Source organism: Erinaceus europaeus, chromosome 2, assembly GCF_950295315.1.
Source record: "Erinaceus europaeus chromosome 2, mEriEur2.1, whole genome shotgun sequence".
NCBI classification, from domain to species: Eukaryota; Metazoa; Chordata; class Mammalia; order Eulipotyphla; family Erinaceidae; genus Erinaceus; species Erinaceus europaeus.
This window is the reverse complement of record NC_080163.1, coordinates 61,414,530-61,436,933: the sequence shown is the minus strand read 5'-3', so window position 1 is coordinate 61,436,933 and position 22,404 is coordinate 61,414,530. Positions and strand designations below refer to the sequence as shown.

Genomic DNA, 22,404 nt, shown 5'->3' with positions numbered 1-22,404 from the left:
TCCCCCCACTCCCTTCTTAATTTCAATCTGTCCTATCAAATTAAAACAAAAGACAAAGGAAAAATGACTACCGGGAGTGGTGGATTTGTCTTGCAGGCATCAAGCCCCAGCGATAACCCTGGTAGCAATTTTAAAAGTAAGGATTGTGGGGTCACACCCATAGTTTCTGATTTCAGTAGGTGTGGAATGGGGATCTTAGAATCTGACACTCCTGACTGGTTCAGGTGCTGCTGGTGTTGGCAACTCAACTAGAGTACCACACACACACACACCCATGGCTGGTGACCTGGTGATTGTGAGACTTGGAATCGATTGCAAGAACAAGTCAGATTCTTGCAGCTGTCTATGTTCTGCTAGTGTAGCCAGGTCCCCTTAATTTCACTGTGGATCAATTGTCCCCTGCCTCTTCCATGTGTCTGAGCACTGTGACAGTCAGAATGTGTCCAGGGTACACGATGCACATCTTTCACAGGGTAGATGGTCCCCAAATAAAGAGCACATTTCAGTCTCAGTGGAAATCCACTTCCCTTCTCACCCCATCAGCCTCTGCGCTTAGATACCTTCACGAAAACAGAATCATCCACCGAGATCTAAAACCAGAAAACATCGTACTACAGCAAGGAGAGCAAAGAGTGAGTAACCTTCTGGGGAGCCGGGGCATTCTGGTGACCATCTTTAAGAAAACTGACCCGATAGAAAAGGAACACACTCTTGTTTTGCATGTTTGTTTATATTCAGGTTTCCTTGAGTTTCTATTTTCTTTGATTCCCTGAGAAGGCATTTTTATTTGAAACCAATTTCAGCCAAAGAAAGAAAGAAGAAAAAAAACAGTTCTTGCTGGAATCTGAGGCCAGTTTGAATGGACTGCATTGTTAATTGCCAGGGTTGCAGGAATCTGATAAGAAAAACACTCTTTGCCTTCTTACCTCCACCCATAATCCCATGGGACTAAGCTTTCTTGGAAATCAAACTTCTTGTTTCTCATTGGCTGGAGAGCTTCATTTTTTTTTTTTTTTAAGAGAGGTACAGAGACACAAACACCAGAGCACTGCTTAGCTCTGGCTTATGGTGGTGCTAGGGATTGAACCTGGGAGTTTGGAGCCTCAGACATAAAAGTATAGCCATTATGCTATCTCCCCAGCTCAAAGCCTCACTTTTTGATGCTAAAAGAAAACCAGCTACGAGGCAGTGCCCTCTGTGACAGGAGAGGCCTTTGAAGCTGTCATCTGGTGCAGCCTGTGGTGCAGCCAGATGCATCCCCTCCTTAGTCCTGGCAGTCCCCTCCCTGTGGGGCTCAGTGCTTTTGCACCGCCTTGTTTGTTTAGCTGGAAGTGCAGGGGCTCAGTGGAATGGAATGCAGTCACTCAACTCACCGGCCTCCTAATCTCTCCTGAAAGAGCCCGAGTGCCCTGATGTGTGACTATCAGAGTGCTCACCTTTGCTCCAGTTCACACTTTCTCCTGCCAGCTGAGCTGAGCTTTGAGGGCACAGAGCGTTTACTGAGAACAGTCTGAACTGGTCTTTCCATCTTGCAATTCAGATTTAGTGGGAGTCCAAGCAATTAATATTGATCCTCTTCTGGTAGTTGACTGCAGAGCAAAGAAGAACATACGTCTCTCTCTCTCTCTTTTTTTTTCCCCCAGCATGTTTTAAGTGTATGTTTTCATATGACCAACATCTACCATGTTGAGGGCCTTGTCCTCTCTCTCATCTTACTATAAGGAACTGAGAATCTCACACCACTTGGAAGTTCAGAAACAGTGTTTGCTAAGTAGAATTTTGCTTTTAAAGGCATTGCCTCTTTTTAAAAACTCTGTTTATTATTGGATAGAGACAGAGAAGTTGAGAGAGGAGAGGCAGATAGAGAGTGAAAGAGATGGGGCTGGGTTGTGGCACACCTGGTTGAGCGCACATGTTACAGTGCACAAGGACCCAGGTTTGAGCTCCCAGTCCCCACTTGCAGGGGGAAAGCTTCACAAGTGGTGAAGCAGGGCTTTAGGTGTCTCTCTGTCTCTTTCTCTCTCAGTTTCTGGCTATCTCTGTCCAATAAATAAATAAAGATAATAAAAGAGAGAGAGAGAGAGAGGGAAAGAGACAGAGAGACATCAGCAGATCTGCTTCACCACTCATGACGCTTTCCCCCTGCAGGTGGGGAAAGCTTGAATCCAGTCCTTGTGCACTGTAGTGTATACGCTTAACCAGGTGTGCCACCATCACCTGGCCCTAGAATTCTTGTAGGACATTGACTTCTCCTAATGCTTGGATTTCTTCTCCTCTCCCCCCTTTTTTTTCAGTTAATACACAAAATTATTGATCTGGGATATGCCAAGGAGCTGGATCAGGGCAGTCTATGTACCTCCTTTGTGGGGACCCTGCAATACCTGGTAAGAAGTGAGATTTCTGTTTGTTTATCAGTTTCTCTCTGAAGGACCTCTTTGTGGATTTCTTCAGTATCCTAATCTTCTATAGCTTACCATTTCTCCAGAAGGTTCCTGGCTGCTTTAGGGATTGTCCTGTGACAGAAGACCTGTAGTCATTCAAGTCAGCACTTTTTTTGTCAGCAGAGGACCTAGGACAGAAAGATATGGTTATCTTGTCAGAAAGATTACATCTGGGGAAGATAGCTCACCAGGGAGGGCACCTGCTTTGTCATGTTTGCAACTCAGGCTCACGTCTGACCTCTACTGCACTTAGGGCAACTTTGGTGCTAGAGTGAGTGTCTTTCCCTCTCTCGGGCTCCATTTCTGTTGGGCTTGGTGAAGCCCCAGCAATAACGAAGGAAGGAAGGAAGGAAGGAAGGAAGGAAGGAAGGAAGGAAGGAAGGAAGGAAGGAAGGAAGACTACTATATCCTTACAGGAATCCCACAACTTCTTGTGCTCTGGTGTTTGATCTAACGGTAAAGGCTTTGAGTCATTCATTCAGATAGTGAAATATATAGTAGGGGTGCCAGGTACTGTACTAAGAACTGCCCTTCAAGGATTAACACAAAGGCCAGCACTACCCTGATACTTACATTGACAATTCAGACATTACAGCGGTGATAGTTACTTCAAAAGAAAAGTCCAGATTGTTATAGGAATAGATCTCTTAGGAAGACCCACCCTGGCATGGGACCTGAAGGATAAGCAGGTGAAAAATAAATGAAGGTGAGAGGAGGGAAAGGAAATTTCAGGCAGCAGGGCAGTACCTTGGGAGGCCAGGGAGTGTGAGGAAACTCTAGAGCAGAAGGAAGACGGTGTTTTATTTTTATTTATTTTGTAAATATTTATTTATTCCCTTTTGTTGCCCTTGTTGTTTTATTGTTGTAGTTCTTATTGTTGTTGTTACTGATGTCATTGTTGGATAGGACAGAGAGAAATGGAGAGAGGAGGGGAAGATAGAGAGGAAGAGAGAAAGATAGACACCTGCGGATCTGCTTCACCGCCTGTGAAGCAGATTCCCCTACAGGTGGGGAGCTGGGGGGCTTGAACCGGGATCCTTCCACAGTCTTTGCGCTTTGCACCACGTGTGCTTAACCCACTGCACCACTGCCTGACTCCCGGAAGATGGTGTTTTAAACCGAAGCTGGAGAGAGAGGTAGGGACAGATTATTTAGGATCTTTGCGTTAAAGGTATTAGATTTTATCCTAAAAACCTATATAGAGATGTGGTGGTGGATTGTTTAAATCTAGAAAGAGGTGAGACTTCTCTTTGGAAAAGACCAGTCTAGATACAGTGTGAGACTGAACTGCCTAAACGAGTAAATAGTGGGAATATATATATATATATATATATATATATATTTTTTTTTTTTTTTTTTTTTTTTTAAAATCGTATCCTGGGTTTCACTGCTCCAGGCTGACTTCTTTACATAGAGGCAGAAGGAAGGAAGGGGGGAGAGAAAGAGAGAGAGAGAGACAAGGAGAGAGAGAGAGAGGTCAACCATAGTCATAGCTCCAAAACTTCCTTCATTGTGGTAGGATTTGGGCTACAATCTCGGTTGCCCACATGGCAAAGCAGTACAGTATCCAAGTGAGCTTTTTTGCCACCTCACTAGTGGGCAGGGTTTTTTGTTTCTTTTTTATAAAATAGAAATATTGAGAAGACCATAGGATAAGAGGGGTACAACTCCCCTCTTATCCTGTGGTCTTGTCAGTGTTTCCATTTTATAAATAAAAATCATAATAATATAAAAAGAGGGGTACAATTCCTACCACCAGAGTTCTGTAGCCTGTCCCCTCTATTGAAAACTTTCCTATTCTTTATCCCTCTGTAAGAATAGACTCAGGATCATTATGAGGTGCAGAAGGTGGGAGGTCTGGCTTCTGTAATTTCTTCTCCACTGGACATGAACATTGATAGATTGATCCATAATCCTATCCTAGTGTGGCAGGACTCTGTAGAGGTGGGGTTCCAGGATACACCAGAAAACACTTAGTCACCAAAACAAACTTAAGGAAAAGAAACAGATATGGAGGCATCACACTCCCAGATCTCAAACTATATTATAAGGCCATCATCATCAAAACAGCCTGGAACAAAAATAGATACACAGACCAGTGAAACAGAATTGAAAGCCCAGAAATAAACCCTCACACCTATGGACATCTAATCTTTGATAAGGGGGCCCAAGCTATTAAATGGAGGAAGGAGGCTCTCTTCAGTAAATGGTGCTGGGAAAACTGGGTTGAAACATGCAGAAGAATGAAACTGAACCAGTTTATCTCACCAGAAACAAAAGTCAACTCCAAATGACTCAAGGACCTGGATGTTAGACCAGAAACTATCAAATACTTAGAGGAAAATATTGGTGCAACACTTTACCAACTAAACCTCAAGGACATCTTTGATGACACAAACCCAATTGCAAGGAAGACTAAAAACAAATCAGTGGGCAGGTCTTAAGACAGCTATTTCCATAGGCAGTTCAGAGCTGTGAGGACATAGCAGTGTGGATATAGAGAATGGTCCTAAAAATCATTAGCAGGAGTCCCAGCAAAATTGCTGTGGGTGGTAACAGTTAGTAAAATTCTGATTGAATAAAGGCCTTTCTATACAAAATATATACAAAATAAATAAATTGAAAACCATTAAACCAGATGAGACTAAGTATCCTCTCTAGTTCTTAAATAAAAATGAAAAAAGACACGTGGTGCAAAGCACAAGGACTGGCATGAGGATCCCAGTTCGAGCCCCTGACTCCCCACCTGCAGGGGAGTGGCTTCACAGGTGGTGAAGCAGGTCTGCAGGTGTCTATCTTTTTCTCCCCCTCTCCATCTTCCCCTCCTCTCCATTTCTCTCTGTCCTAATGACAACATCAATAACAACAACAATAACTACAACAACAATAAAAAATAACAAGGCCAACAAAAGGGGAAATAAATTTTTTTAAAAAATAGGACCTGTGAGTTAGCTCACCTTAGAGGATGTTTGCTTTGTCATGGGTAAGACTCTGGTACCACCTGGGAGTATGCTGACAATGTTATGGTATCTCTTCCCCCCTCTCTCTCTTGATCTTGCTCTGTAAAACAAAAGTCAACTCCAAATGATTCAAGGACCTGGATGTTAGACCAGAAACTATCAAATACTTAGGAGGAAAATATTGGTGAAATACTTTCCCATCTAAATTTCAAGGCTGTCTTTGATAACACAAACCCAATTTCCAGGAAGACTAAATCAAAAACAAATCATTGGGCAGGTCTTAAGACAGCTGTTTCCATAGGCAGTTCAGACCTGTGAGGACAGTGGAGCCCCAGCAATAATCAAAAGAGAAAGAAAGGAGAGAGAGGGAGAGGGGAAGGGAAAGGGAAAGGGAGGAGGAGAGAGAGAAAGGAAATTAAAAACGAAAACTTCAACCCCCAGCCCCACCATAAACCCAAGCTGAGCAGTGTTCTGGTCAAAACAAGGAAGGAAAGAAATAATCTTTGAAGTCCTCTTGAGTGGATTAATACTTCCAACTTTTCCCACCAACTAGAATACTGGGCTTTGTTGGTTTGCCCTCTGCTCGGTAGAAAAGAGCTTTGCAAGTGTTGACTAGTAGAGGCTGAGTCAAGCACCTATGTCCATGTGATATAATCACATGAGTCCTGCTGGGTGACCTGGACCTTTGTTGGCTCAGCAGCAATTAAGTGGGGGCCCCATTCTCTGACCAGGATGCTTAGTCATATATTATTCCCTTGTAGAAATTTTATAGCCTTCTGTCCATAACCAGATAGAGAGGTTGGCCTGGCCATCCCTAATTTCCCCCCCTGGCCATCCCTAATTTCCCCCCATGTTTAGGACTACCTGGCCCTGCCATCAGTGTCATTGTGCACGGCACTGTCTCCGTTTCCTTGACTTGAGATGGTTCTCTCTGCATTGTGCTCTCTACTCCACTCAAATGAGGGACTTTCTTCAGATCTTTCCTCAGGACCTGGGCTCTCTCTTTCTGGGCCACAGCCAAGCATCTGATCTGTCTTGTCTTCTCTCTGCCTGATTGTAAATATCCCTTGGTGTTATTTAACTACCTGACCACCTTACCTGGTTCAAGAGACTCAGACTGTGCTTAGTGGAGATATGATGGACTTGGAGTATAGTCTGGTGTGCACTTCTTTTATTAACAATCTGTAGCCTTTTTTCCCCCTACCCAGCACCCATGAGGAGGTTTATGAAGTGCTCTGGTCTACCTCGGAATGCCTCTGCAAATCCTTTTGTCAACATCCGTGGGGAGCTAGGCTCAGAGAAATCCTGGCTGTCGGGTATACCCTCCTCACCCTTGAGTGGACATGCCAGTGCCCCACCACCATAACCCGCCCCCCCACACACACACACACAATACAAGCAACCAGGGAAGTGTGAAGCTGTAATTAGAAGAGCTGGTGAAAACCGTCACTTGAATAGTGCGCTACTTTGCGGTGTGCACAACCCAGGTTCAAGCCTAGCCCCCCACCACATTGAAGAAGGTTTCAGTGCACTGGTCTCTCTGACTCTCTGTCTCTATCTTTAAAAAAATAAATAAATAAAAGTAATGAAAGAAAGGAAAGGGGTTATTGCTTCCTTCTTCCTGAGGGAGCAGTTCAGGTGTGTATCCGCCATGCTTGTTACAGGCCCCAGAACTGCTGGAGCAGCTGAAGTACACAGTGACTGTGGACTACTGGAGCTTTGGCACCTTGGCTTTCGAGTGCATCACCGGCTTCCGTCCGTTCCTCCCCAACTGGCAGCCTGTGCAGTGGTGAGTGAGAGCTGGGGCCTAAAGAACAGAGTGTGCCCCTGTCTTTATCATGTGACTTTACCTGCACACATTGACTGGGTGCTCCCAAGCTAGGTCTGTGTCTGTCACCTGGAATGTCCTGTGAGGAGCCTGCATGTGGCCAGCTCCAAAATAATAAAGCAGTTGTTAACTATCACCATGAATCCCGGACCATGTACCGTTGAATATAGTGCTAAGTGACACTTGCCCTGAATTCAGTGGCAGCAAATCAGTTCATTTATAGACTGATGCATCAGTCAACATGTGACTTACACTGAAAATGCTATATATCAGTAAATAGACAAAGGGCATGTACATTTCTGTAATAAATAAAAATGAGAATTTGTATTGACCTGAAATCAAATGGGAGAAGTGGTTCTATGTGATGGCAAAAGAGTTCAGCCAACTTGTACATTCCAGATGTTGGAAATGTAGAGATGAGGGAGGCGAGGACTTTCTAGTAGAATCTAGGGAATAGCAAAGGCTGCCCTCCTGTGGGGGTTTACAACAGGCAGATCTTCATGAACTGTAGAGGTTCTGGAATACTTGAGGAATTAACTCATTAATTGATAGCCATATCTCAAAATGTAACCATGAAAAATTAAATAAATAACTTCGAGCATCTACATCTATGAATGAATCACTACATTTTTCATGCAAATATTATTTATATAAAAGGAATTTTTAAAAAATCTATTAGTAACAACAAGTGCTATTTAAAAGTACATCCTTGGTGGTTTGACATCTTTATAGTAAGTTTGTTGTCTAGCCTCAGTTTTATAGAATTTTACCCATTAGTACTGGAAGATGAGGTGACCTTTTCTTTTTTTAATAAAATGGAGATACTGACAAGACCATAGGATAAGTGGGGTACAGTTCCACACGGTTCCCACCACCAGAACTCCCTATCTCATCCCCCCACCCCACCCTCCACCCCCTTGAAAACTTTTCTATTCTTTATTCCTCTGGAAGCATGGAGCCAGGATCATTATAGGGTGCAGAAGGTAGAAGGTCTGGCTTCTGTAATTGCTTCTCCGCTGAATATGGGCATTGACAAGCCATTCCACACTCCCAGCCTGTCTCTCTCTTTCCCTAGTGGGGCAGGGCTCTGGGGAGACAGGATTCCAGGACACATTTGTGAGATCATCTGCCCAAGGAAGTCAGGTTGGCATCATGGTATCATGTGGAACCTGGTGGCTGAAAAAGAGTTAAGATATAAAGCAGAACAAATTATTAAGTAATCATGAACCTCAAGACAAGAATATTGAAAATGAAGACTTGGGGGGGGGGGGAATCTCCATTTTGGAAAATGCTAGTAGGACTATTTTAGGTATATTCCAAGGGGCCCATGGCTTTACTAGTTTTTGCCTAAGTCTGATGGCTAACATGCAGGTGGACCCAAGGTATTGTCTGGGGAGATGGTGTCATAGTTGGAAAAAGGACCAGAAAACTGGATCAAGGAAGAGAATAGCTCCCAAATATGGGAAAAGTACATAAATATTGTTAACTGTAAACCCCATCAATTTGAACTAGGGTCCATACTCAGCCTGTGTAACCTCTGCATCTCTGTGGGTCTGAATTCGCATTCTGTAGAGGCAACCACTTTCAAGTGGGCTTTTCAGAAACCCCGTAGGGAACTGCCTAGTAGGCCAGTTTGTGAGAAATGCCTCTCTCATATGCTTCTTAATGCCTGAGACTTTTTTTTTTTTTAAACTCATTCAGAGTTGGTAAGATAGTTCAGCTGTCACATAACAGACTTTCATGCCTGAGGACCCAGATGTCCAAGATATAGTCCGCAGCACCACCATAAGTCAAAGCCAGAATGCTCTGCTCCCTCTCACTCTCTCATAAAATAAAAATATTGTGCATCTCAGATGTAAAGTAACTAGTGATTTCAGAACAAATACAGTTTGAGCATTATAATCTCTCACAAAAATGCCTTGATTATTTAGCTCTAGGGCCTGAGCATTCAGCATTTTATTTGCTACTGCTTTCTAGCTTTATAATTCCCCATCATGCAACTTTTAAGTTTTTCACTGGAGGATCATTCCACTTGGATATAATGGCCCAGTCACGGTGCACCTGACTCCCAGCAACCACAGTGTGAGCCAAAATGTAAACTACCAGCTTCTGCCATTCACCAGACAGTGGTTCTAGAAGCCCATGTACTTCAAATGGGCCAGTTTACCACTTCTAATGAGAAATATTTAGGGTTCAAGCAGTTTGTTGGTTTTTGGTTTGTTTGTTTTTTTCCTCCAGGATTATCACTGAGGCTCGGTGCCTGTACTATGAATCCACTGCTCCTGGTGGCCATCTTTTTTCTGTTGCTGTTGTTATTGTTGTTGTTGCTGCTGCTGCTGTTGTTGGATAGGACAGAGAGAAATTGAGAGAGAAGGGGAAGATAGAGAGGGGGAGAAAAAGATAGACACCTGCAAACCTGCTTCACTGCTTGTGAAGTGACTCCCCTGCAGGTGGGGAGCCGGGGGCTCAAACTGGGATCCTTGCACTTCACACTATGTCCACTTAACCTAGTACACTACTGCCCATCCCCCTTCAAGCAGTTTTTATTTGAATTCGCTAAGTGTTTCTGGAAAGAAAGGCCTTGGACATCAGATAGAGTAGAAAGAACACTGGACTGTGGATATGAGTTTTCTGTTTTGCCACTCAGACAGATCACCTGATATTCATTTCCTTAGCATTGAACAGGGGGCTCGACACCATGTTTAAATTGACATTGGGTTATCATGGCAAAGAACTGCATCTTGAGGGCCAGGTTGTAGTGCACCTGATAAAGTACACATAGTACAATGAGCAAGGACGCAGGTTCAAGCCTGTACTTCCCACCTGCAGGGGAAACTGTGAGTGGAGAAGCAGTGTTAGTTATCTTTCTGTCTCTCTCCCTATCTCCCCCTTTCCTCTCAATTTATGGCTGTCTTTATCCAATAAAGATAATAAGATGTTTTTAAAAAGAACTGTAGCTTTAGCATCCAAATACTTGGATAACTGTAAAGCATTTTAAAATTTAAGGTTCTATTTTTGTCACAAAGATTTGAAACCAGTTAGGCTTAAAAAAAATTTTTTTTTTTTTTTGGTGTATCAAGGACATCATGTATTCACAATTTCACTACTCCCAGGCTGACTTTTTCATTCAAAAAAAGAGAGAGAGAGACCAATGCCTACAGAACCAGAACTTCCCCCTATGCCCCAGCACTTTGATGCCATATTTGAGCCTGGTACCTGATGTATGCTAAGGAACATGCAGTGTCTGGTGAGCTATCTTATAGACACTAGGTTAAAATCCCAAGTCCCCATTACCCTTCCAGAAACATTAGTAAGTTCTTTACATCAGGAAGTATAAAAATTCACTTATCACTGAAAATTAAATTTATCCAAATACATTCAGAAAGAAGTGTGTATATGTTGTGTCTGTTTGATGTAAATGTGAGATATAGACAAGCAATCTTGGTTTGGGAAGTCTTGGTTCTAGTCTCTATTAAAATGTGAGTTTTGTCTTAGGTAGGACAAGCCAAGGATGGAAGGAGGAATCAACAGTACTGTCATAGAATTCTGAGCACAAGAGACAAATGACTGTTCATTTAGACCAAACTGACCAGATGTAGTCTCTTGGAGAAGCCGTTCTGACAGGATACAAATGGAGAGACTATTACTTCAAAGGATTGCATAATGACCTGGAGATGTTCTGTACTGTTATAAAGTGCTCTGTTACAAATGTAAACTGACAGGAGTTGGGTGGTAGTGCAGCGGGTTAAGCGTACGTGGCGTGAAGCGCAAGGACCAGTATAAGGATCCCAGTTTGAGCCCCCAGTTCCCCACCTGCAGGGGAGCCGCTTCACAAGCGGTGAAGCAGGTCTGCAGGTGTCTTATCTTTCTCTCTCCCTCGTCTTCCCCTCCTCTCTCCATTTCTCTCTGTCTTGTCCAGCAATGATGACATCAATAGCAACAACAATAAAAAAACAACAAGGGCAACAAAAGAGAAAATAAATAAATATTTTAAAAAGAAAATTCAAAAAAATGTAATCTGTCTCTTGACCACCAAGTGATTTCTGGGCTTTAATAAGCAAGCTGGTACCTTTACAGGCATTCCAAAGTCCGGCAAAAGAGTGAGATGGACATTGTTGTCTTTGAAGACTTGAATGGAGCAGTGAAGTTTTCCAGCTCTTTACCCTACCCCAATAATCTTAACAGGTAAGTCAAGGTGACAGTTTCCTTCTACACACTTGGCTTCCCTTTTATAGAAATAGATGCTGACACTGATATCTAGTAGCTTTTAAATAGTTATCAAGATACCATCCTTTGACATAATCTGTTTCAGTCTTAGATGTCCCATCCATCATCCTCATCTAGAAGTCACTTCTAAACTTTCATAACAGTTTATCTGTACACCTTACCATGCTCAGTAGTGTCTCCCTTGTATTATATTTGATTTCATACTTGGCTTATCTCCAAGTCTTGCATAAGCCTTTTAAGGGCAGGAAATCATACTTTATTTTTTCCTTGCTTTGTTCGTATGACCTAGTATCATATCATATCAACATATAGATCTTTGTAATTTTTTAAAATATTTATTTATTTTCCCTTTTGTTGCCCTTGTTTTTTATTGTTGTTATACTTGATATTGTTGTTATTGATGTCGTCATTGCTGGATAGGGCAGAGAAATGGAGAGAGGAGGGGAAGACAGAGAAGGGAACAGAAAGATAGACACCTGCAGACCTGCTTCACTGCCTATGAAGCGACTCCCCTGCAGGTGGGGATCCGGGGGATTGAACTGGGATCCTTATACCCACTGGCCCTTGTGCTTCATGCTACGTGTGCTTAACCCGCTATACTACCGCCCAACTCCCATATCTTTGTAATTTTAATAGCATTACTATCTAGGTTTAGAGTCAGAGTTTGAACAGTTATAAAATAATACCAGAATTGGGCAGTGGTGCAGAGAAAGCTACAAAGCGTCTGCATGCAATTGAGAAGGATGGTGGTAGGGGACTGGGTTGTGGTGTACCTGGTTAAGTGCACATGTTACAACCCACGAGGATCCAAGTTCAATCCCCCAATCCCCATCTGCAGGGGGAAAACTTCATAAGTGGTGAAGCAAGGCTGCAGGTCTCTGTCTCCCTTTCTATCTCCTCCTCCCTCTCAGTTTCTCTCTGTTCTAGCAGATAAAATAAAGATTAAAGAGAAAGACAGAGAAGGATGGTGATAATTACCATGAGGATTTAGAGGATGAGGAGAGAGAAATTGTGTGGTCCAGAACTATGCAGAATGACTTTTGTTCATCTGGAACTGTCTAGAAGAATGTGTGTGTGTGTGGGGGGGAGTATGGAACAGGGAGTCGTGCGGTAGCGCAGCGGGTTAAGTGCACGTGGCACAAAGCACAAGGACCGGAGAAAGGATCCCGGTTCAGGCCCCCGGCTCCCCACCTGCAGGGGAGTCGCTTCACAGGTGGTGAAGCAGGTCTGCAGGTATCCATATCTTTCTCTTCCCCTCTCTGTCTTCCCCTCCTCTCTCTGTTTCTCTCTGTCCTATCCAACAATGACAACAACAATAATAACTACATCAATAAAACAACTAGGGCAACAAAAGGGAATAAATAAATACATTTTTTTTGAAGTGTGGAACATGGATAAAGAGGAAAGAAGTTCAAAGGAGAAAGATTTATATGAGCAAAAGCATTTTCTCAGAAGCACTGTCTTATGTTGGCCTTAGTGAAGGGCATTTATGAAGGTCAGTTCAAAAGGGCTGCAGGAGGCAGACTGTGGAAGGCCTGTGGGAAGAAGCGTGAACTTTGTCACGTGAACCCACCTACTGCTTTTGAGGGTGGGGAGTGGATGTGACTGACACAATAGGTCCACCAGCACAGGATCTAAGAGTGTATGCGGGGACCTTCTGGAAGTCAGGTCTGCCTATAAAGTACATTTAAAAAGCCTCACAGATCATTCCCTTGGAAATCAGCCTACTGAACCACCTAAGGAAGCCCTGCTTTGAGAAGGTATTCTGGTGGGTCAAGAGAGGTGGTAAGCACCTGAGAAATTGGCTTGGTTGGAAGCGGTCACTTTTCCTCTCAGATGAGCTCATTTGCCCCCGTGTGTGTGTGTATGTGTGTGTGTGTGTATGTGTGTGTGTGTTACAGTGAAGGAAATGGGTGTGGAGGTGTATCCCCTCTGTGTTCCTCCTCAGCGTCTTGGCACAACGCCTGGAGAAGTGGCTGCAGCTGATGCTGATGTGGCAGCCCCGGAAGAGGGGCACTGACCCCAAGTACGGGCCCAATGGCTGCTTCAAGGCCCTGGATGACATCTTAAACTTGAAGGTAATCTTGGAGTCATTTTAGGCCAGAGGCATCCATGGGACACAGACCTCAGAAGGCAGAAATACTTATTAAAAGGTCATTCATGGGGGGACCAGGTGGTGGCTCACACAGTAGAACATGGGCGTTGACAGGTCAATCCATACTCCCAGCCAGAAGCAGGGCTCCAGGACACATTGGTGGGGTTGTTTGTCCAGGGAAGTCTGGTTGACATCATGCTAGCATCTGGAACCTGGTGGCGGTGATTTGGTCGGCTCCTGAAGTCGCTCTAGTCCTGTCTTGTGGTCCCAGGTGGTCTGGTATTCCTGGTTGACCCAGGAGAGGAGAGGAGAGGAGAGGAGAGGAGAGGAGAGGAGAGGAGAGGAGAGGAGAGGAGAGGAGAGGAGAGGAGAAAGGAAAGGAGAGAGGAGAGGAGAGGGGAGGGGAGGGGAGGGGAGGGGAGGGGAGGGGAGGGGAGAGGAGAGGAGAGGAGAGGAGAGGAGAGGAGAGGAGAGGAGAGGAGAGGAGAGGAGAGGAGAGGAGAGAGAGGAGAAAGGAAAGGAGGGGAGAGGACAGAGGAGAGGAGAAAGGAGAGGAGAGGAGAGGAGAGGAAACACAGCTGCTGCTACTCTGTAGCCCCCATGAGTTGTTTTTCTAATAACATCTGTATTATATTGCAGCTAGTTCATATCTTGAACATGGTCACTGGCACTATTCACACCTATCCAGTCACAGAGGATGAGAGTCTGCAGAGTTTAAAAGCCAGAATCCAGCAGGACACAGGAATCCCCGAGGAGGACCAGGAGCTGCTGCAGGAAGCAGGCCTTGCCCTGATCCCTGACAAGCCAGCCACACAGTGCATCTCTGATGGCAAGGTCAGCCCAGGCTTTTCCTGCAAGACAACTAGACACGGTTTTAGATTTCAGCTCTCCAGGGCTGGGGAGATAGCATAATGGCTCTGCAAATGACTCAAGTCACAGGTTCAATCCCTAGCACCACCATAAGCCAGAACTGAACAGTGCTCTGGTTCTTCTATCTATCTATCTATCTATCTATCTATCTCTTTCATTAAAATAAGATAGATTTTTGGCTCTTCTTAGCCAAACAGTCTGTTAATCATACCATACAGAGATCTGCCTGTTCCCTTAAGATGGGATAAGAGACTCCCTGTATTATCCAGTAAGAGACATAAGCTACTTCATACTGGACTTTTACTTTCAGTGCCTTTCTTGCCAAAGCAGTGCATTTGTTTGTTTTTATAAGACAGAAATTGAGAGGGGGGAAAGGGAGAGAGCAAGGGAGAGAGAAAGAGTCACCTGCAGCACTAACTCACTACTTGTGAAGCTTCTCTCACTGTAGGTGGGGACTTGGAATTTGAACCTGGTTCCATGTACATGGTAACATGTATATTTAACTGGGTGCACCATCACCCAGTCCAAGCAGTGCTTTCTTCTTCCTAGTCAGCCTTAGCATTCAAGATAGATCTCTTGTGTACAGACCTGGGTTGACACTGCAGCAATGTAAGACATAGTCCCTAAACACTGATAAAGTTCACATCCTTGGGCAGACACTTGGATAGTGTACCTGCTTTGTCATGTGCACAACCCAGGTTTGGCCCCCACTGGTGAAAGCTTCAGTGCTGTCTCTCTCTCTCTCTGTCTCTGTCTCTTTCTATCTGAAAAAGTCACTCAGGATCGATGAAGCCCTAGGGGCAACAATAACAAAAGTCATTTCTGAGGAGCAGTCCCGGATGGAATGAAAAAAGTTATAAATTGGGAGTCGCGGTAGCGCAGCAGGTTAAGCGTTTGTGGCTCAAAGCACAAAGACCGGCATAAGGATCCCAGTTCAACCCCCCGGCACCCCACCTGCAGGGGAGTCGCTTCACAGGCGGTGAAGAAGGTCTGCAGGTGTCTGTCTCTCTCCCTCTCTTATCTTCCCCTCCTCTCTCCATTTCTCTCTGTCCTATCCAACAACGACGACATCAATAACAACAACAATAACTACATCAATAAAAACAACAAGGGCAAAAAAAAAAGGGAATAAATAAATAAATAAAATATTTTTTAAAAATTTAAAAACTTTGAGGAAAAAAAAGACGTTATAAATCAGGTGTGCATTTAAATTGGCTTTTTTTTAAATACAGTGTCATACATGACACTGTATTTTTTTATATTTTGTGTCAGTTGTTACTCTTACTATATTTTCTGGTTTTTTTAATATTTATTTTATTTATTTATTTATTCCCTTTTGTTGCCCTTGTTGTTTTATTGTTGTTGTCGTTGTTGGATAGGACAGAGAAATGGAGAGAGGAGGGGAAGACAGAGAGGAGGAGAGAAAGATAGACACCTGCAGACCTGCTTCACCGCTTGTGAAGCGACTCCCCTGCAGGTGGGGAGCCGGGGTTTGAACCGGGATCCTTATGCCGGTCCTTGTGCTTTGCGCCACCTGCGCTTAACCCGCTGCGCTACAGCCCGACTCCCAAAACTCTGGCTTTTAAACTCTGCTAATAGGAGTACAGAGCCACTTTGTAAAGAAAGGTTTTGTGGATACACAGTCCTTGCTGGCCAGGATGGCACCGTTGGTGAACAATAGGAAATGCTCTGAAAGCTCTCTCGTAACTTGGGAAAGGGACATGTTGGATTCATGAGTAAAATTTTGTTCTTGTCCCTTCACAGCTAAATGAGGGCCGCACATTGGACATGGACCTTGTTTTTCTGTTTGACAACAGTAAAATTAACTATGAGACACAGATCTCCCCACGGCCCCAACCTGAAAGTGTCAGCTGTATCCGTAAGAACATAATTTTTTTTTCTTAATTATTTCTAATGCTGGGGACAAGGCAGGAGGGAGGGAGAGAGGCCAGGGTCATGAAAGGTTGCATCCAAGGAGATCAGCCTATTCAGTCTTGAGGTGCCTTCTTCCTTTTCTTTCTTTTTTCAGATAGGCAGAGAAAAAGAGACACTGCAGCACTGCAGCTTCCTTCAGTGCAGTGAGGGCCAGGCTTGAACCCATATGGCAGAGCAGCACACTATCTCCCAACTGAGCTCTTTTGCTGGCCTAGGCTACCTCCTTTTCTTGGGATGTGCAAAGGACCAAGCCAAAAATAGAAAGACCAGATAAGTCTTTGGTTCATTTCAACCTCTCAGAATTTTTAACAGAGAATACTGCCTATGAACCACTAAATTTGAACTAAGTAGCCATTTTTTATAAAGTTTTATTTATAATTCATAATACATGCACACGATACAAAAGAATACATAGTGAAAAATAAGTAGCCTTCTCTCGTCAACTCCCTATTCTCTGTCAGGGAAACTACTGTTACCAAATACCCCTGAGCCTCACTCCCAGGGGTATTCTATGTATTTATAAATTGTATACTTATCACATATATATTGGGTTGTCAGAAAAGTCATACATGTATTTTTCTATGAAATAGTGTGTTGTGACTTCCCTGACAACCCAATATATACATTTATAATCACCTTGCCCTCAAGCAAGTAGAAGCTCTTCTGTACCTGCCCTTTTTTTTTTTTTTTTTTTCTTTATGTTTGGAACATTTTTTTCTGTTAGTATATAAAACTCACTGGGTTTCGGGAGTCGGGTGTTAGCGCAACAGGCTAAACACATGTGATGCGAAGCCCAAGGACTGACCTAAGGATCCCAGTTCAAGCCCCCGGCTCCCCACCTGCAGGGGAGTCACTTTCACAGGTGGTGAAGCAGGTCTGCAGGTGTCTGTCTTTCTCTCCCCCTTTCTGTCTTCCTCTCCCCTCTCCATTTCTCTCTGTCCTATCTAACAGTGTCATTAATAACAACAACAATAAAAAACAACAGGGGCAACAAAAGGGAAACTAAATGAATAAATATTTAAAATTTAAAAAAAAAAACTCACTGGATTTAATGCCTGTACAGTATTCCATAGTATGACAGGGCTAGGTAGTGGTACACCTGATTGCACATGTACAATGCACAAAGGACCCACATTTTATCCCCCAGACCCCACCTGAAGGAGGAAGGCTTCATGAGTGGTGGAACAGTGCTGCAGGTGTCTCTCTGTCTCTCTTCTATCCCCCCCTTATGATTTCTGGCTGTCTCTATCAAATAAATAAATAGAGATAATAAAAAAGTATGCCATAGTATGAGTGTCAGATGGAAATTTTAAAACAGTTCCCATTCCTGTTCTCTATCGCACACACAGACACTTAGAATAAATAGATTGAGAGTTCAAAGTCTTAAGAAGCACCAGGATCATTACTTATTTATCTCCCAACAGTGCTGATTGAAGCGGCATTTTTTTCTCCCCAACAATTCTATATAACCTTGTAAGTCATGAGTGTGAGAGTCTCTATTTTTTTTCTTTTCATTTCATTGGAGTGATAATGATTTAAGTACAGTTGTTGGCACATGAGTACAATTTCTCATCTCCCAGTGGTAGGTGTCTGTAAAGCATTCTCATGCCCAACTTAGGCCATGCACATGTGAATCTCTCCACCTAGTTCACGAAGTATTCCTTCAAATCAACATGTGCATATGTGTCGACTAGAATAGGCTTACATTACAAGTGGGTACAAAAACAATTGTGTGAGAGGGTAACCAGATATAACAACCCAAAGTTATGTAATTGCATAGTAGTTATATAACTTTAAAAAAAAAAAAACCCATAAAACACCAGATCGACTGCAAGACAGGATATGGTTAATCATAGAGTTTCTCATCTGACAATTACACATCTCTCTTCCAGTTCAAGAACCCAAGAGGAACCTCGCTTTCTTCCAGCTGAGGAAAGTGTGGGGCCAGATCTGGCACAGCATCCAGACACTGAAGGAGGACTGCAACCGGCTCCAGCAGGGACAGCGAGCTGCCATGTATTGTGCCAGGCGGTTTTGGATTTAACCAATTTCAAATGGCTTTGGTGGCTTTTGGCCACCGGGAGGCAGCAGAGGCAGGGGCCCAGAAGCAACTGTTAGGAGGAACAAGAGAGACACTGGTTTGGTTAGGCTGCATTGAGGGGAACCCTTTTAGACCTTGGTGGGAGGCAAGTGAGGTCAGCAGAGGAACAGGACTGGAGGTGGGTGGGGTGGGTTGAACTGAGGGCAGAGTCTGAAATGTGGAGCAATTTGGGTTAGCGGCGCTCTCTGGCATAGTGTGGCTGGCCCACTTCTTCCCCAGTCTGGGGCTTATTTAGGTTATTGGCCCTTTGCATAGCACTTTGCCTAATTCCAGTTGTGGTTTAGAACCACGTGCATGGCTAAGGGCGAGGAATCTAACCCTGTGGTTATAAGTGACTACTGTTATGCTAACAGTAATAACTAACATAGGGACCTGCCTTAGTGTCCAAGCCGTGTTTGTTCGCATACTGGAAGTGGTATTTGGATCCCAAAGATGCCCCAAGGTTCTGCTTCTTGTGGTCCCTGCAGGATGAATCTCCTTCGGAATAACAGCTGCCTCTCCAAGATGAAGAATTCCATGGCTTCCATGTCTCAGCAGCTCAAGGCCAAGTTGGATTTCTTTAAAACCAGCATCCAGATTGACCTGGAGAAGTATAGTGAGCAAACTGAGTTTGGGATCAGTGAGTGTACTCTTTGCATGAGTTTGGAAGCGACTATTCCTCTTTACATATATGTATTTTTTTCTTTTGTTCTTTTATAATTAAGTTGCTTGTTTCTGTTTTAGTTGTATGGTGTGTTTTTCATTTTTTTCCCCCCTAAATTTTTTTTTCCAGCATCAGATAAACTGCTGCTGGCCTGGAGGGAAATGGAACAGGCTGTGGAACAATGTGGGCGGGTAGGAGACTCATTTTAGGTTTATATCCTTACTAACGGGGGTGAGGCTTTTTACCAACTATTTTCCATTTTCTCGTTGAATGCTAGGTCAGTCTTGCTCTATGACCTAGCTAAGGCTTGCTGGAGCAAGACTGGAAGAATAGTTAGGAACCCACCGTGCAGGGCACGAGCTCACAGATAACAGAGCTGGGACAAATTTGTATAAGCAGCAAAATATCAAGTGTCCTCGTGGAGGGAATGGGAGCCTAGGCCTCACCCTACTAAATAGGGCTTCAGATGAATGGTCAGCATGCTTTATTCCAAGTGTCCTGTCTGACTTTGTTGGGATACTAAATCCATAGGCAAGAAAATGTCTCAGCAGAAAGTCTTAGGATCGTGTAAATCAGATGCAATGACAAATGCTAATTATGAAGGGAGGTAGATGTGGTTTGATAAACTTCACAGACACTGAAGCCTTTAGCACTGAGGAGATGTATATATTCCCCACTGTTTCCTCCTGTGAACTTGGGCAAAGACCTTCCCTTCTGTGTTTCTGTGTCTGTTTCAATAAGTCAATAACAAGATGCATACCTGAAGGTGGACAATACCTATCTTAGAGATAGGTAAGTGTTCCATCCTGTCTTGGTTCTCATAGTAATCTGTGAAATACAGAGTCCTGATTTCCCCACATGGCATGACACTGGGATGGACAGAATAAGAGAAGGGTTCACTGGGCATCTTCTCTGTGCTATTGTTTATCTTCTCTAACTCCTAGCATGGCTATAATTAGCAGCCTGTCCATGCCAGTCAAAACTGCACCTGAAGGGTCATGTTATTTTCTCAAGGGTTACCGAAGCCCAGGTCATTGCTGACTCCAAATTCCAGACTGTTTCTAGTCAGTCAGTTGGAGGCCCCACCCTCCCCCCCACTGTCATCTCAAAATATTTGTATTACATCAGTTGACATTAGCGTAGCTTTTTCATTAGGAAAATGAAGTAAAACATCTGGTGGAACGAATGATGGCCCTGCAGACGGACATTGTGGACTTGCAGAGGAGCCCAATGGGACGGAAGCAGGGGGGCACACTGGATGACCTGTGAGTACCAGCTGGGGGTCCACACACTACTCCCAACACATAAAGATGGAGTTTGGATATATGTGTGTTGATTGCATCTGAGAGTTCACCTGTGAATCTGGTGAAAGCACTGTGAGATCACTCTGTCAAATAATGTGTCCCCATACCCTACCCTCTACTCCAGTGCATTATCCTGGCATGTTCCAGAGACTAGCAAAGGCAGATAGCATCATTCTGAGTCTTAGTTTCTGTGTCTATTAAGTGGCAAAAAATATGCCTGCATTCAGGCTTGGGATTTCAAAGAGGCGTACTCTTCATGCTCAGGTCCAATGATGGACACCTGGAACTAATAATGTGGAAGCCAAGCAGACAAGGAATTCTAAGAGACAGGGTGGGGCTTCTTTCTTTAAGATCCTCTGTTAACCCCAGAGATTTTTGAGTTTTCATGAGGGTGATCATTTTCTTAGCATTCCCAAATATCATACAGTCACTTATAGTGTTACCAGGATTAATAACTTTCTCCAAATCAAGACATAACACCTGTTTTGCTTCTCGAAATAAATAATTATGTGTAGTGTGGAACTATGCCTCTGCAATCTTATAATCTTGTAAGCTAGTACTTAAACCACTAATGAAAAAAAAAGCTTTAAAAAAATCAGTAATTGGGGGCAGGTGGTGGAACACCTGGTTAAGAGCACATATGGCCGTGTTAAAGGATCCAGGTTTGGGCTGGGGTAGATAGCATAATAATTATGCAAGGAGATGGTCATGGCTGAGGCTCATGAATTCCAGGTTCAATCCCCCACACCACCCATAAGCCAAAGCAAAGCAGTGCTCTGGTAAAATAAATAAATAAATAATTTTTAAGGTCTCATTTAAAAAAAAATGACCCAAGTTCAAGTCCCTGGTCCTGACCTGCAGGGGGGAGGCTTCACAAATGGTGAAGCAGCGCTGCAGGCATCTCTCTATCTCCTTCCCTCTCTGTCTCCTCCCTTCCCCTCTCTTGACTCTATCCAATAATAAATAAAGTATTTTTTAAAAATCACAATTAAGAAGTACCTAACGTGGTCCAGGGGGCGGCACAGTGGATAAAGCACTGGACTCTTAAGGATGAGATCCTGAGTTCAATCCCTGGCAGCACATGTACCAGTATGATGTCTGGTTCTTTCTCTCTCTCTCTTCCTATCTTTCTTGTGAATAAATAAATAAAATATTTTTTAAAAATTTTATTTAAAAAGAAGTACCTAACAAGGAGACTGGGAGACAGCTTACTCATTAGATTGCACACTTAACCTAATACATGAGGACCCAGGCTTGAGCCCCTGGCCAGCACATGGTAGCCCAATGCAAAGTGAAGGCTTTACAAGTGGTGAAGTAATGCTGTGGGTGTCTTTCCATCTCCCTTTAGCCCTCTATCTGGAAAGAAAGAAAGAAGAAAGAAAGAAAGGAAGGAAGGAAGGAAGGAAGGAAGGAAGGAAGGAAGGAAGGAAGGAAGGAAGGGAAAAGAGAAGAAAGGAAGGAAGAAAGAGAGAAAGAGGCAGGAAGGAAGGAAGGAAGGAAGGAAGGAAGGAAGGGAGGGAGGGAGGGAAAGTAGTACAGTAGGATTAGTGTAATTGTACAACAGTGAATCTCCTGTGAAATGCACCCTGTTAGCAAGGAGAGAGGGAAGGAGAGAGGGGGGAGAGAGAGAGAGAAAGAGAGGAGAATATCCTAAGCAGATGCTCTTATTTGACTTCAGATCTAGCAAGTTTCTTCTTTGTGTGTTTCAGAGAAGAGCAAGCAAGGGAGCTTTATAGGAAACTGCGAGAAAAACCAAGAGGTGAGTGGGGTCTTCTGTCTGTCTGAGGTTTCTTGATGTCTCAGGTGTGAGGCATTGGGGTTCCATGCCAGACACCTAAAGGAGGGATGTTCCACTCCCTTGCTCTTTCCAGACCAACGCAATGAAGGTGATAGTCAGGACATGGTCCGCCTGCTGCTTCAAGCAATTCAAGGCTTTGAGAAGAAAGTACGAGTGATTTATACACAGCTCAGGTACAAGTCCCACCTTCCCCCCCCCCCTC

General features: G+C 43.8%; 1 protein-coding gene across 3 annotated transcripts in view; it reads left to right on the top strand.

Annotated features, from left to right (window-relative positions):
• The window catches only part of IKBKB (inhibitor of nuclear factor kappa B kinase subunit beta), a 71,182-nt gene that overhangs the window by 38,950 nt on the left and 9,828 nt on the right, over window positions 1-22,404 (top strand). For 2 of the 3 annotated variants that reach the window (XM_016187987.2, XM_007522755.3), the window contains 13 exons: window positions 544-632; window positions 2,295-2,384; window positions 7,066-7,190; window positions 11,307-11,414; window positions 13,405-13,534; window positions 14,191-14,385; window positions 16,186-16,300; window positions 18,249-18,372; window positions 18,925-19,076; window positions 19,230-19,291; window positions 20,256-20,365; window positions 22,114-22,163; window positions 22,276-22,375. In XM_016187987.2, the coding sequence (XP_016043473.1) occupies window positions 544-632; window positions 2,295-2,384; window positions 7,066-7,190; window positions 11,307-11,414; window positions 13,405-13,534; window positions 14,191-14,385; window positions 16,186-16,300; window positions 18,249-18,372; window positions 18,925-19,076; window positions 19,230-19,291; window positions 20,256-20,365; window positions 22,114-22,163; window positions 22,276-22,375 (1,450 nt within the window). The remainder of the gene's footprint in view (window positions 1-543; window positions 633-2,294; window positions 2,385-7,065; window positions 7,191-11,306; window positions 11,415-13,404; window positions 13,535-14,190; window positions 14,386-16,185; window positions 16,301-18,248; window positions 18,373-18,924; window positions 19,077-19,229; window positions 19,292-20,255; window positions 20,366-22,113; window positions 22,164-22,275; window positions 22,376-22,404) is intronic. The other variant, XM_016187990.2, reaches the window with a different exon arrangement.